The 15509-nt window shown below is 48.7% G+C and overlaps 1 protein-coding gene across 5 annotated transcripts; it reads right to left on the bottom strand.

Moving 5' to 3' along the window:
• Positions 1–631: 631 nt before the first annotated feature.
• On the bottom strand, positions 632–15273 carry LOC144723206 (alanine--tRNA ligase, cytoplasmic-like). 5 transcript variants are annotated; one of them, XR_013586137.1, is made up of 21 exons: positions 14580–14643; positions 13915–14087; positions 13349–13537; positions 12688–12833; positions 11948–12139; positions 11341–11485; positions 10201–10346; positions 9968–10076; positions 9327–9474; positions 8317–8441; positions 8032–8176; positions 6451–6626; positions 5797–5910; positions 5299–5533; positions 4726–4910; positions 4470–4578; positions 3830–3943; positions 3607–3726; positions 2473–2559; positions 2185–2298; positions 632–2036 (listed from the first exon to the last, which is right to left on the bottom strand). XR_013586137.1 is itself a non-coding variant. In XM_078601744.1 (21 exons), the coding sequence occupies exons 2-21, from the start codon at positions 14056–14058 to the stop codon at positions 1854–1856; spliced, it is 2898 nt and encodes a 965-aa protein (XP_078457870.1). In that variant the 5' UTR covers positions 14059–14087; positions 14991–15273; the 3' UTR covers positions 632–1853. The 5 variants fall into 5 exon arrangements, 4 of the variants coding, with proteins under 4 accessions (XP_078457870.1, XP_078457869.1, XP_078457871.1 ...); XM_078601744.1 differs by lacking the exon at positions 14580–14643 and adding an exon at positions 14991–15273 and having other exon boundaries at positions 5327–5533; XM_078601743.1 differs by having other exon boundaries at positions 5327–5533.
• Between the last annotated feature and the right edge of the window lie 236 nt (positions 15274–15509).

Genomic DNA, 15509 nt, shown 5'->3' with positions numbered 1-15509 from the left:
CCTCGGCCTATGCTTTACAGCCTCCACAGATTTGCGCAGTTTCTGTACAGGTTCTTGAGACGCTGCTGCATTTAGACACTACATATCCACATCGGATTTCATCTCCGAAATCACCGTTTTCCCATTCCTGTACATCAGCACATATTTACACAAATTCACCGTCTCCCCGTCTCATCTCACTCTAGTTTTTTTTACAATCTCGTATCCCATGAATGGTGGCAATGTTAACTACCTCACCTCGTATACAGGCCGTGGGTTCGATCCCGGTCCTGACGCTGTATATTTTGGTTTGCAAGTTCTCCCCATGGTCGCGTGGATTTTTCTCCGGGTATTTGGCTCACAAACTTCCACATCAGCCATTCCGTTGCGCTATCATTTGGAGCCACGTCGCTTCTGAAAACGAGCTATATAGCTCAGTGGGCCTTACCTGGTAATTAAAACAAGTTTAGTTAACGCAACACTCTCACTCTTGCCTCGATATACGCATCTGCCATCGCTACCTCAAGTCCTCATTCCGCCCATTACCTCATCTCCCTGTATTTTCTCTCCATCACTTCCCATCGTCTTACCTCCCACTCTCTGGGCGAGTTGGCTATCGGCACGTCAGTTGTAAAGGGACAACACACATCAGTAGCGTTTCATTTGAGAAGTTTCATTAGAAGGCCCCACAGGCACCGTTTGAACATTTATCCCGACATTCCCAAAGGGCCTTTGCATTGCAGTTCACATGCAGCTCTTGCGGTTATTTATCCAAAACCAATACCTGCAGCAGGGTTCACCGTCAGTGGTGAAGATGAAAGGCTTCGAGCAGACGTTTCAATCAAAGGGGTCATTTAAACCAAGGCGCTCAGGTCCTGTCACGCTGATGGCAACTCGTGCGATGGGCTGGGAGCTGCATGTAGATGCATCAGAGACTTTCAGCTTGCAAACTTCACATTTACATTCAAAATTGCATTTCATAAACTAATTATATCCTAACATATTCAAGTGATGACACATCGGGCAGGATGAGCAAGTTTTCAGTGTACAATTTAGTACTTTCTATGCAAGTCGCTGAACCCGTAATTCATGTTCAAGCGCATTACACACCTGTTACACAAGGTTGGTCACTCCATGTCAACGGCCTTTCTCAGATTTAAACGCCAATGTAGATTCACACAACAGATCGTTATAAACTTAACAGTTGAGCATTTTTGCATTGCTCGTAAAAGGCGTTGTGGGACTACAGGAAGTTTATAGTTTGCACTTGCAAGTGAAAATGTTTCCATCCATGTCAAGGTCTTCACACCACGATGGAACCTCTTTCAAACATTCATGCAGACATTTTAAATCCCTGTCCAATTGCAAAAGCACCACCAAGCACAGGGAATGATCAACTCAACAAATTGTGCACTGGTTAATGGTGACGTCCTTTAAACTAAATCTGCCAAAGCCATGCTTAGGAGAATGCACAATATTGTGTTCATAAACTTTTAAAGAAAAAATTGACTGCACATTTTCTAATCTGTTTTCAATGTAATGTCAATTATGTCAACTAGAAATAACACCTACAATTACCAAAAATTAACAGCAGCAATACAGAGTACGAGCGTGACATTTGATTATTATAAAAATGAACGTCATCAGGCATCGAGGGCGAGCACTGAGTGGAATGGCCGAGTGTGCGAGTTCTGCATGAACAACATTGGTGCAGTGGCTGTGGAGTGCAAGGATCTTCTGCTTGTTACTGAAAAGTTAAAGTACCTCTGGCCTGTGCGTGGTGGAAAGGACAAATGTGCAATACTGGTGCCCCGTTTACGCAACCGGGATTTGTGCATTAGCGGTTTAAATCTGTACGTCGCTTGCCGCATGTGTTACACGCCCTCGCCCAGCTTGAGTCGTGCAAACTCCTGTGCCAGGCTGATGGCCTCGGGGATGCTTGTGGTGTTTGTGCCGCTGGCCTGGGCCGACACATCCTTGCCACCCCCGCGGCCTCCCAGCAGCGGCGTGACGTGCTGCACCCATGCACTCGCCTTCAGACCGCTGTGCACTGCCTCCTGCACACACGCATACGCCAGTTTAACAGAGCCACACTGCGTGTGTTGTACACTCGCTTAACATCTGTTAATTTCTCTGCCCAAAATCCATCACTCTTCAAAGTAGGAACATAAGGCACATCGTGAGGAGACTACAAACTAAACTGACCTCTGCGACCTGACACAGGCAGGTGACTTTTCCAGCGTCATTATCCACAGCAAACAGCATGGTGGAGGTTTGAGGAGAGAGACTCTTGAACAACTTGAGGGCTTCATTCAGGGCCTAGGCAGACAGAGAAATTTAACAATACTACTGCATTGGCACGTAAAACAATGAAGCAATGTTATGCTTAGAGGCACTTATCATACAGCCGCTATTTTCTGTGACACATAAGCCTTGAATTTATCAAATTCTCCACTTCCAAAGTCTGCCCAAGAGCTCTGATTAGCACTATACCTTAGCAGATGCACCATTATCCATCTCCATGATGACCAGTGGCTTGTTGGGGCTGTTTTCGATGAGCTGCTTGGTTTTCTCCAACACCTGGAATGCAGAGGGCAACCCTATCAGCAGCCACCTCAGCAGAGCACAATATTATACCGGTAGGAACCTCCTAGTTACACCAGCCCACAGGGGATTATTGTGTCCGTCCATCGTGCATCCAAAAATGGCAGGGGTGGGGCTGGGTGGATAGGGTGGGGAGGGGCTGAGTGGGGAGGGTTGGGAGGGGCTGGGTGAGGAGGGTGGGGCTGGGTGGGGGGTGGGAGGGGTGGGGCTGGGTGGGGAGGGGCTGGGTGAGGAGGGTGGGGCTGGGTGGGGGGTGGGAGGGGTGGGGCTGGGTGGGGAGGGGCTGGTTACCCCGTGGGGCCCTAATAAAACTCAACGTTTAACCTACTCACGCCGGCTTGTGCCCGCCCTCACAGTCGGCCATATTTGCAGAATACACCACGCCGCCGTTGACCCTGGCCATTGACCGAGCAACCCAACGTTCCTACCAGCTCCCTCCGCAGGAATTTGTTTCTGGCCACTGTCTATTTAGCAGGAATTCTGATCCACACTAAAGATTCTCTCAGGCACCTGTAGCACAGATGACTTGAGCATAATAAAGACAAGTGCATTTCTATGGCAGGGTTCCTCATCGTACAGCCAGCCAAAGCAAATTATTTGTACATTTAATATCTGCGTCATTCCTATAGCGCAAGGCTTTCATGAAGGGAGCTATGTTTACATTGTCTGCAGTAATGTCGCAGTAGCTTTCAAGTTTAGTTTATTTAACAAGGTGAGAACACAAGAGACCAGATCAGTTTCACTTGCAAGAGTTATCTGGAGCATTAGCATATTATCTAATTTGGACAATGACTTTCGCAACCAATGGCTTAAAATAACGTGACAGGATCTTTAACGTCCACCGTGAAGCAGACGTAGCATATGTTATGGTTAATACACTCAAAGTATTAACCAGGGCATCCTGCTAGATTCCAACAGGGAACCTCTGAAACAAATGCCGAACGTGCTACCACTGGGCCGTGTCACCGCACCCTGACAAAAATAGTGGAGATAGTGGTGGTGCTGAGAAAAGAGGCCAGGCACCTTCTTCTGGAGGTCGGCTTTGCTGGCGCGGTCCAGGTCATCCATTGTCCTCTTGAGTGCTGTCAGATTCTCGCGCAGCTTGTCCTTGCGCCACTGAGGAATAGTGGCAGGGCCCAGGACCTAGTGGAGAAAGTATTTCAGATGTAGCAGATATGTAAATGAATTCATGAACAACTTAGCCACAGACCATCTTCCCAAGTGAGTCTGCCAATCCAAAACTCACCTCCACTAGGTCAGCAATCTCCTTCTGGAGATCCTTGTTGGGGGCGGTTTCGACCTTCACCTTCTCAGCCAACGCCGCCACGGCTTCCTGGATGGCGTCAGCCTTGCGTGTCGCCTGCATGAACACCATTACTTTACAGCTATTTGAACCGTTAACTCAAGAAAGACTCAATGAGTCTCGTTACTTTTTTCAGAGAGGGTTCTTCTAAGCGTTTGTAGTCGGGGGTGACAATTGCTGAGTTTTTCTAGTGAGTAATTTTTTTTATTTTAACCATGACGCCGGCACACAATCGCCAAATCTTCAAATGTCATCATGGGATCTTTAACAGAGCAAATTTTGCAACGTATTTTACAGCTAAAACACAAGTATTATTAACCGCGGTGGCCTACCCTATTTGAACCTTTGCAACAAGTTGTGGACGCGCTACCGCTGGGCCATGCGACTGCCGTATTGTTAAACTGAACGATTTGTTGATTGTAACCTTATATATAATTAATGCACAGCATTGTCAAATGCAATGATGCAATTAGCATGACGCAATATAAAATTATATTGTTATTATAACCTCACTAGAATGCATGCACTTACAAGTTGGTGGCAACTGCTGTTGGATTGCACTCTGAATGGAATCTGCACGCACCTTTGTGGACTCGGTTCCCGTCACCGCGACGATTCGACGGATTCCTTTCGCAATGGCTTCCTCCGTGACAATCACAAAAGATCCAGCGTGGCCAGAGTTCTGCAGATGCCTGTCACAGAGTAGCACAGCATCTTTGTTAGTATGAGGCGCTTCCCTGTTTCCCAAGAGTGCCTTCAATGTCACTAGGAAGAGGCATGGCAAGACGAAGGATACAAAAAGCGGCAATAATTAGCCGATATGCTTTGCGTCGACCCACGTGCCACCGCAGAACTCGATCGAGTGGAGAGCACCACCAGGGCCAGATGGGTCAGCCAACAGCTCGGGCACAGGCACGCCCACTGAGACGACGCGCACGGGGTCGGGGTACGTCTCGTCGAACACGGCACGCAGCCCCGCGATCGCCTTCGCCTCGGCCAGCGGCACATCCGCCGTGTACACCGGCTGCACACACCGCACACGCATACCCATGCTAAGCAGAATGCGGCATCGCACATTCGTGCATGCGTTTCGTTGTAGATTCTCCTGGAGATCCCGTGTCGACTGTGCAGGCGCGGCGGGATCTGACGGAGGGCAGAGAACGTTGGAAAGGTGTGGTGGCATCAACGGTTATTGCCACGACCACATCTTGATCTTGAGTGTGTGTCATACCTCCAAACTTTAAAAAAATCTATTATTTGACTGCACATGAGGCAGAGTTGATGAACGTAATGTGAGAGAATTTGGATAACATTGTCGTGCAACAACTGAACACCAACTGGTTATGGAAATCTGTGGTAACAGGGTTGTGGGAACACCAGTCTTCTGGTAGACACGTCACGACAAGAGCTACCGTGCGGGGCGCAGACGCAGCGCCGCACCTTGGCCTGCCGGATGATGTCGTTGACAATCTCTTCAGTCTTTTGGATCTGGTCAGTGGTCATGGCGCCACGCGCGGTGAAATCGAAGCGCAGGCGGTCGGGTGCCACCAGGGAGCCTCGCTGGTCAGCCTCGCCCAGCACGGCCCGCAGCGCAAAGTTCAGCACGTGCGTCGACGTGTGATTGCTCATGATTGGCCGGCGCCGCGCCTGTAATAAGTAGCAAGCAGGATGGGGGTGGTGCATCAACATCAAACAACATAGAGGGCCTGCCCAGAGGCTTTTCAAGAGTCGAAGCCAACAACCGAGTTCCGGAGAGAATAGATCCGTAAATATTGCTTTCGACAGTTGCAAAACAAAATGGCAATGTAAGCCATCTGTACACGACAAGAAAGCATGCAACGCTGCGCTTCCTAGATCGTATCGACTACTGGACAATTCTCAATTCTACACAGCTTTGTTGGTGTGCTCACCTCATCCACGTAGAGGGTGACTTTGTCCCCGACCTTGATGTTGCCATACAACATTCCTATGTGCAGCACGTAGCCACCACGCACATGCGTGTTCTTCACTGTGAACTCCGTTTTCTGGTGTGCAGAGATCAGGAAAGTGGTCACTTTGCAAACTGTGACTCATAGACCACTCCACACGAGTTGGCCATACTTGGCCCTGCAAGATTAAAAACACCTGGAATATTACTGGTCTCTCCTTGCATGTCATCTCTTGAAATTGTCAATAACAAAATTAAGACAAGAATATGTATTGGTAGTATTATGCACTGTTGTATAAACGTACATGTTGTTCGGCGGTGAAATACCCAAGCGGTAGCGCGTTTGTCGCGCTCCCCCCTGGTTAGCACTGTATTAGCCACAAACACGATGTGCCGCCTATTTCACAATGGAGATTAAGGATCGCCTGATGTCAATCTAAAAAAGGTAGGCCATGTGTGCCAACGTCACTGTCAATATGACTCACAAATGACTCAACTTATTCAATTGGGAAACATGGCAGGACCCTACAAAAAATGGTCTTGAGACTCGGTGAGGTTTTCCTGGTTGAATATATTTAATAATAATGATAAAGTGCACAGTATTTGGAGTATTCAAGATGGAAAAATGTAATCTCACATCCTCGCTGTCGTCCTCCTTGACCATGTAGCCCACGTCGTAGATCTGGCCTCCCTGCTCGGCGTAGAAGCAGGTCTGGTTGAGCAGCATGCCGCACTCCTTCCCAGAACTTGCCTCATCCACAAACTGCTTGTTTCTGCGTAGCGCTATCACCTCTGCCACCACTCTCTCAAAGTCTCCACACACGCAAGGTACACGCGCATTACATCGTCATGCACGCATGAATTCAATGTCAAACAAACGTCCACATGGCACGAACTCACAGATATACAATCATACTTTTTGGTTTCTTTCGGGAAAGTCACGTAGATAGAAAAATAACAAATAGATCACGACGTTTCGATCGCAACACAAGCAATTGTCTTCAAGTGAAAAAACACAGCAGGCAGACTGCTGAGGTAGGAAGAAATGTAGCGAGAGCTGCTACTGCAGCCAAAGGTTATATAGGTTTGAGGTGGGTACAACCCAAGGGTAAGTGGGCGGGGCTAGAGATATGACTTCAACCGAGAAGATGGATGCAAATTTAGCAATCTTTGGAAGGATGTTGATCAACCAGGTAAAATGTTAACTGTTGTATTGGCCGACTCTCGGAGTTGCATTACATTTCTAAGTTTGCTAAGTTTGATCTTTTTTCTTTTCTCTCTCTCACCCAGTTCCCTCTTTGAATTTCACCCCCACCCTCTCGCCCGTTACGGCAGCCCCTCCCCCTCCCCTCCCTCCCCCTCGGATTAGCCGAGGTATGCCGAGGTACGCCGAGCCTCTTACATTGACTTGCAAATTCCATCTCTAGCCCCACCCACTTATCCTTGGGTTGTACCCACCTCAAACGTAAATAACCTTTGGCTGCAGTAGCTCTCTCGCTACATTTCTTCCTGCCTCAGCAGTCCACCTGCTGTATTTTTTCACCTGAAGACGATTGCTTGTGTTGCGATCGAAACGTCGTGATCTTTTTGTTATTTTTCTATCTACGTGACTTTACCGAAAGAACCAAAGAGTATGAATTCCTGCAGTCACGAAAGCTTCACATCAAGATAGATATACAATCATTTAATCCTGCACCACACCTCTATTCCATCGCGATTACGTGGGTGAGAACGGAAGGACGTGCTTGGAACACGAGTGCTGTGGTCAACATCTCCTTGATTGACAATCCTCAGCAGACCTCACAAAATAAATGGGACCGAGAGAATAGGAGCCATGACATCAATTTTACATAACAGCAGACCCCTCATGAAATTACAAAAATTGCATTAAGATGCAGACACATTATACATATATTTAAAATTCATGTCTTATTGTAAATTTGGCCACGTTGCTCAGTGGTAGGCCGACTGATCGTAAGGTCGTAAGTTTAAATCCTGATTGAGGGTTGACTAAGCCCATTATACCTCTGGGTTCGATACAATAAGTGTCACTTTGCAAGAAATAACTTGTCTCTGCCATAGGAATGAGGAAATTCCACCACTAGCTCAGGGCTGTAAATAGGAGGTGGGCACCGTCTCAACGCTCATGGGAGCAGGAAATATTTTCTGTGCAGCTGCAAGAAGCATAGATGAGTGACTGCAGAGCCCCTCATCTCACCATAGTTCCCATTGGCATCGGCGCTGTAGTTGTATTTTGGTGCATCATTGGTCGGCGGCAGACCCCGCTCACGCAGCTCATCAATGGCGTGAATGTCCAGCATAATCAGGTCCTCGTCTCCAAAGCCTCGCGCCTGGGATTTCAGCTGCAAACGTCACAGCCCAGACGCAGTTATCAATGAAGAGGTGCGGCCAGAAAAGAGTTGAGCACCAGAACAAGTAAATGTGTGCTTGCTCTTGGGGGCGTACCAGTTATTAAACTATGCAGCTTGGTGGTTCGGCCTACCTGGGCAGCCTTCTTCTCCTGCTCAAAACTCTCCATGTTGATGGTGAGCCCCTTCTCCTCCGCAATGAGCCCAGTTAGGTCCACGGGGAATCCGTACGTGTCGTACAGCAGCCATGCCGTGTCCCCTGTTCCACACGCACACAAAAGGACAAAGCAAAGGCTCAAAACATGTTCACGTCTGATCTCAATTCCTCTTTCGGGGCATCTGTGATATACAATAATTGTTTATCAAAGATATCCAGAGTCCAACATTTCTTTTTTCCAAGAGGGCACTGCAGTGGGTTGCATGGCCAACACCAGTGACAATGTCTATTTTTAGCTATAGGAGGAAACCAAAGAACCTGGGAGGAATGAATGCTGGACACGGGGTGAAGATACCAATTCCATAGAGAATTGCACCCGGGGTGGGAATCAATCCCCGTGGGCATGCAGGAGGAGGACTGCCGCCAGTGTGGCTCTTGTGGGTTGCTGAACCGTTTGTTTATTGCAGCCTGGACCCAGAAATGAATCGAGTCGGTTAAACTAGGTTTGATATCAAGGCCCTCAAAAGGCATGTGTACGCTGCCTGTGACGTGCACGCGGACCAAACCATGCGAGTGAACCAAACCAACTAAGGGTACAGAAGATATGCATAAAATCCACCAAGTAGCAATTGGCGTAGGTCCTGAAACTGCACAGTGAAAAACGCAGGGTATTTGTGCGCGTCTCAGTGGAATCGCAACGCTAAGCATGCAGCAGTGGTCATCAGGGATTGCCAACACTCCTGCTATACCCGCCAATCAGCTGCCAAGATGACAACCCCCATGCAACATGGCAATCGTGAAGTCCCTATGCCATATGGCTGCTGTGATGTCATCACTCCATCTGTGGCTGAGGTAAGTTGCACATCTATGTTATTAATGTTGTTTAGAGTAATGTGAGAGTGATTTTGTACACTTACAAAGGAGGGCAAAGAGGACAGTCGGTGGAGATGGCACACACAAAGGAGCCACGCTCAGTCCCACACTCACCAGGCAGGACATTGTCATTGATGTTTTGGATCTTCCTCTCCAGGATGCGCCGCCCACGACTTAGCGTCTTGAGAAATTGCTCCTCCTCCTCATTGATGACATCTCTCACAGCCTGCGGGTCCTTCTTGAGCTCTGGGAACGCGTCGCCCTGCAGCCACCAAGTAATGAAGACACACGACAGCACAGGTCTGACATCAATGCATCAATACACTGACAATCCATAAAAACAATGATGGTCAAGGTGATTTGCTGTTCAAATGAGCATTGAGGCGGTGCTCATCTCCTTAGCACTGGTGTACAGCCCCCCAAGGTAGTGGGGAATATATCACATTCCTATAGTGGGGGCAAGTCTACAGAACCACTGTTGACTTCCTTACATGGTGCTTATTTTATCGACCCCAGGAGCGAGGAGGGGCTAAATCTTGGCTGGGAGTGTCCCAGCCAAGATTGAAACTCACAACTTACCAATTACAAGCTGCTCACTCGACCGTTGAACTGCCCAGCCGGATATTAACTCAATACAGTGACAATTATTTTCACAGAGGCACAATCAGGCACCACTGAGTGTAACTAATTTTAAGCGAATCCGTGTTACTCAACAATCGGCGAGAGTGAGCGCGGAACACCGGGACGTTCCTCACCAGCGTCTCCACCACCACGTCCACCAGGGTCGAGAAGAAGCCCTTCTTCGCGTTCATCTTCTCGTGCGCGTAACGCACCGCGCGACGCAGGATACGCCGCAACACGTACCTGTGCCAAGCATACGGGAGACGAGAGACCGGACCTGTGATCCACCGTCGGCCCCAAAAGCCCTAGGGCCGAAGGAGCTACAGCCGGTGAAGGGGGCGAGTGCCCGGTGCGAGAGGAGCCTGACCCGCGGCCCACGTTGTCGGGTCGACCCCCGTCGGACAGGGCAATGGTGAGCGTGCGCGCGTGGTCCGCCAGCACGCGGTATGCCATGTCAATGCCGTCGGCGTCCTCCTTGCCGACGTGTCCGGTGTAGGCCCGGGCTCCCGTGCCCTGCCACCCGCGGAGACACAACGCAGACGCGCACAAGCGAACACTTTAATACGAACCACGCGCACAGCCCCACACCTCGCCGCTCGAATGTGTTCACGTTTAGACGTAAAGATATATGCTGGTAGAGTAATCAGGTGTGAAGGTTATTTACCCAAGTGAGAACAAGTGACCGAGAGTTGGATTTGCAAAAGTATCCCGAGTCAACAAAATTACACAAAAGCAATAAAATAAATTAAATGAAGCAAATATAAATCAGAGCAAAATAAGAATATAGTATTCAGAGCACAAACTGAGTTCAAGGAGAAACCTATAATACATCATAAATCAAGAGTAAATACTGTTTTAATACATATGCTTTCACAACCGAAATTATTCATAATTAGCTTCATTAACAACACCTGAATATAATTAAAGATAGTATATTTTCCCGGCTACTGTACCAATTCACTATATTATTACACTCATCTAACCTGCCAATCACAACCAATGAACCAGCCATCAACTCTCATTATAAAATTTGCTTACCCCCACCGACTGTCCTGATGGCAGTTAAGGCACCTACTAAAGATGGACCAGGAAACTCTTTCACGCGAGAATTGAGCTCTTACTTAAACATGGTGACACTGGATGTATACTCCAACGAAAGGTCATTACAAAATTGTCCAAAGCCAATTGCATCAAGTCGAGTACAAAATTGTCAAAATGTTGTTGTTTGCATATATATGTTCCTCCTCCAGTTTTGCCGAAACACCAAATCAATTGGCACATTTGCCAACGTGATAATGTGACACGATTGGCTCTGTTGGGTTGAGGGGCATAGTTAACGTTTTACATTATATCTACATGACGATGTGATCCGAAGGTAACAAATTATGAATTGTGATGTCAAATACATTTGTTATAATACCAGTTGGCTTTGGACAAAATACTTTTGAAGTACAAATTACTTTTGTTCACGGGTTTGGGGAACGGACGGCATGCAGTGTGATTATACCTGCTGTATGGCACGGAAGAAAGGCTGAAAGAGGTCGGTGTCATAGTTGGACATCTTGCCCTGCATGATAGACACCAGCCGCTCCAGACCCATTCCCGTGTCAATGCTCTTCTTTGCCAGGGGGTGCAGACTCCCATCCGTCTCCCTGCACCCGCACGCGGTCCCCATGAGCACGTGTTCACCCCTGACCTGCCTACTTGGTGGAAACACCTGTCATGCAATGGACAGGTGTTTCCACCAAGTAACAATTCAACCCTTCAGCAATGAAATCACTTGCCATGATTCAGGGTTACAATTCAATTTGAGAAACTATTCTTTTTTGTCTTGTGTTTACCGTTAATTTTGTAATGTTTTAATTTATTCCATCTCGTTTGTAGTTTCTTCACAATTCTTTAACCCACATGCAGCATTTGCATATAATTTGCAGAAATTTTTATATATTTGCTCACACAATATTCGATGCATGGATAGCAATCTTAAGAATAGATTTTAATCAACGCACGCATCTTTACAATCTTAGTTCCCATGGAGAGGGCTGTGCAGATGACGAAGCAGTAATACAAACGACGCTCGGGGGAACATGGACACGGCAATGCGTGTGCAGCACCGGTTGAACTGAATGAAGACGAGGTTCCAGATTTCCAGCACGTCGGGGTCGTCCTGGTTGACAAGGTGTGCCGCATCTCGTCCTCCAATGCGGTCGAAGTGGATCTCAGTGCAGGGGCCGCATGGTCCAGTGTCTCCCATCTCCCAGAAGTTGTCCTTCATGCTGCCTGGCAGCACACGTTCCTCTGCCACACTGTAGGCACACGCATACACAGACAGGACATTCAAGGCCACACTCAGGAAAGCGTCACAGTCAGAAATTTGCCTGCGACACTGTTGGTCTTGCTGCATGCTTGGTGGTCGATTTAAACTAATGCTTCGTCCTTATTAGGCCCTGCGTCATCTTGAGGCACTTTATTTACAGGAACTGCTGACACTTTGTGCTCCTTGATAGCAGTGAATGCTTAACTTTTAATGGTACTGAGAAGTCGTCTAAAAACAGGAGGGGTAAGAAAATGTAGTTGTGCTCCCTGCCTCTGGAAATCTTTTCCAAGCCATAAATATTGAAACAATCAGATATTTAAAATAAAATAATATTTGTTTGAGATGGCTTATTTATTAGCTGCATTGCTTGGGCAATGGCTTAGAGCTTATTTATTTATTGTAAAGCACCCAGAGATACTCTGCAAGAACATACTGAATATAAAAGCAAACACATCGCATTGTAATAGGTATTGTAAATGACATTGTACTGCATTGTATGTTGTGATCGCGACACTGTAGGAAGAGTGCGGTCGTGACCCGAGGTCTAGCCAGATCTGCTTGCACTCCAGGTCGGGCTGCAGCTGGGCCGTCTCGTCTCCACCAAAGTAGGTCACGTAGAGACGCTCGAGGGGCAGCTGCAGGTCTCCCACCAGCAGCGCCATTGCCATCTCACACGCCTCTTTCTAGGGACACCACACGTGCAGCACCACTCATCGTCGGTTTCCAATGGGAGGAGGTCATTGTGAACCCCAAGGGGGGTGGGCACCAGGTTGTGGTTGTGAAAGGGTGCACAATCACTTGGAAATATTGACAAACTTGGTCTACAAATTACAGGAGAGGTTGGTGTAGAAATTGGCCTTTGGGCAGAAACTAGGACTGTACGATCCTATGACTTGGCAATTTGACACATTGCAGTGATAGGGGTGGTGCTTTGATGCTTGAATCTCAATGTTAGTCATTAACTTGCATGAGGCTGAATTCTAGGAGAGCTTGTTTGTAACAAGCCATGAAATTCAGTATGCTAACAACAAGCGAAACCAATGAACACGCAGCCATGTGGATTTGGGCATGTAATGGGCTAATGGCCCGAATGCCAGCAGCGTGCCTTCGCAACAGCTTGATGTATGCTCACTACTAGACATTCACATTTGTGGAGGTTATATAACGCTGTGCGCTGGTGTCACACCGCTGCTCTTACCTTGAAATAATCTCCAAAAGACCAGGAGCCCAGCATTTCAAAGAAGGTGTGGTGGTAGACGTCCTTGCCCACATCATCCAAGTCATTGTGTTTGCCGCCTGCGCGGATGCACTTCTGCGTGTTGGCCGCGCGGTGCAACTGGGCCATCGGGTGGGATGGGTCAATGGTGTTGAGGAATATCGGCTTAAACTGTAGAAGGAAAAGACAGAACAAAACATTCTCCAAAGGCACCAAGTGTCTTTGAGTGAGCCTATGCAAAAAGCTACATTCCTGACCTTGTTTGTTTCACTTCTATAAGGCCGAGAAAGAAATGTTCATGCAATGGCACATTTTTTTGTTATCTACAACCACCAGCATATTTGGTGACAAGAAACAAAAATACATTTGGGGCTCTTCCTCAACCTTGATTCGTGGATACAAATATTTCTTGGTTTGAAAATATGCTTCCTGTATGGTAGCCACCCGCCACAGGAAGCTCTGGTCGCAGCTATAGTGCCCCAGGTACAAGCACACACCGCCTACCACCTGCTGGACATTCACAACGACTCACGGGGCTGGGAATTCACCTGGTTCATGCCGGCATTGGCAAACAGCAGCGTGGGGTCATCTCCTGGGATGGTGGAGGAGGAGTGCACGTACGCGTGCTCGTTCTTCTTGAAGAAGTCGATGAACTTCTGTCGCACCTCGCTGGCACTCAGAGTTGGTGCCATGGCAGCGCTGGTAAAGCGCCGGGTCGCACCTGCGTCAGCATCGCCACGAATGACAAAGGTGACATCGTCTCGTTAGCCGCATTCGCACAGAGGACCACGGCGCGCTGCCACTTCACTGAGCATGGACGCAGCAGATTGTGTCGGGGGAAGTTGTCAAGTCGAGTGTTGCGTCTACGACTCTTCGTGGTGGTCAGGTGTCCAGACAACCCCGAACACCTTGGCAATGAGGTGGGCCACCCCAAGGGGTTGTCTACGCGAGATTCATGTTTAAGTGTGACCTCTAGATGCGACGTCTCCTAATGGTTACACTCGACCACACCTTCACGTGTTAAAACACGCGGCGTCCTTAAATGCTGCCCAGACCTGCAATGTTGTGAGAGGAGGAAGGAAACCCCCAAAGAGAGACGACGACAACAACACCCGGCAAAGATGACGTGGAGGCAGTCTTCAGCATCTGCGCATCGCGCCCCGAGTGAGGCTCCAGGACAGAAACTCACCCCGCCCCAGTCACCGGCACTCACCGCACGACAGTCGAGTCGAGTTCATGTTGGTGGATTTGGACGGCTTCATCAAAGTCCCACCACCTCTGAAACGCTCTCGGTGCTAGTTCGGTGAACCCTCCTCACACAAGAGCCGACAACCCGATTCTCCAACTCTCCAACGGGGCCCACCAACACACAAAGGGCATCGACACACGAGGTGTATAAACACACGGGCCACCAAAACCATCCACGCAGCGAAACATCAACGTCGTCTACAAAGGAGGCCCTGCAACACGCACTGCTCACGAATACGACGACACGGGGAACATCAACACACGGCATCGACTCGACAAGGCCCATCAACAACAACCACCACTCCCATCACACGCAGCACATCCGCGCCATCAGCAGCTCGCAGCTCGAGAATGAATGGCGCCTCCTCCTCCTCACCGAGAGGGCGCCTCGTGGACTCGGCACGAGGCGCAGACGTGGGGCCGATGGAGACGCGGTGAGGGTCTCGCTGTGAGGGTCTCGCTGTGGTGGAGACGCTGTGGTGGAGACGCTGTGGTGGAGACGCTGTGGTGGAGACGCTGTGAGGGTCTCGCTGTGGCGGAGACGCTGTGGCGGAGACGCTGTGAGGGTCTCGCTGTGGCGGAGACGCTGTGAGGGTCTCGCTGTGATGGAGACGCGGTGAGGGGTCTGGTCGCTGTGCTCTCCTCCCTAGTGACGTCACGCGGCTGATGCAAGCCGCGTGATGTCACAGCCCACACACGTGCTCGCGCCACCCCGCAGTTATATTTCATAATACACACACGTATAAAGCATTGTATTTCATAGTGCATATCGTATATAGCGTAAGATTTAATAGTGTATACGCGTATAGAGCGTTATATTTCATAACGTAGACGCGTATATTGCATTATATTTCGCAATGCGTACACGTATACGTTAGATTTCGTTATGCACACG

The sequence above is a fragment of the Lampetra planeri genome, chromosome 17 (genome assembly GCF_965212315.1).
Source record: "Lampetra planeri chromosome 17, kcLamPlan1.2.h2, whole genome shotgun sequence".
NCBI lineage: Eukaryota > Metazoa > Chordata > Hyperoartia > Petromyzontiformes > Petromyzontidae > Lampetra > Lampetra planeri.
This window is presented reverse-complemented; position numbering and strand designations above follow the sequence as displayed.

Excerpts from the sequence above, each read along its gene's own strand:
- LOC144723206 (XM_078601743.1), bottom strand. The coding sequence starts at position 14,628 with ATGAAGCCGTCCAAATCCACCAACATGAACTCGACTCGACTGTCGTGC. Across the intron at positions 11,486-11,947 it reads GTCTTCATTCAGTTCAACCG|GGAGACGGATGGGAGTCTGC; the intron begins GTGCTGCACACG and ends GTGCGGGTGCAG. Across the intron at positions 10,347-11,340 it reads TCTTCCGTGCCATACAGCAG|GGCACGGGAGCCCGGGCCTA; the intron begins GTATAATCACAC and ends CGCGGGTGGCAG.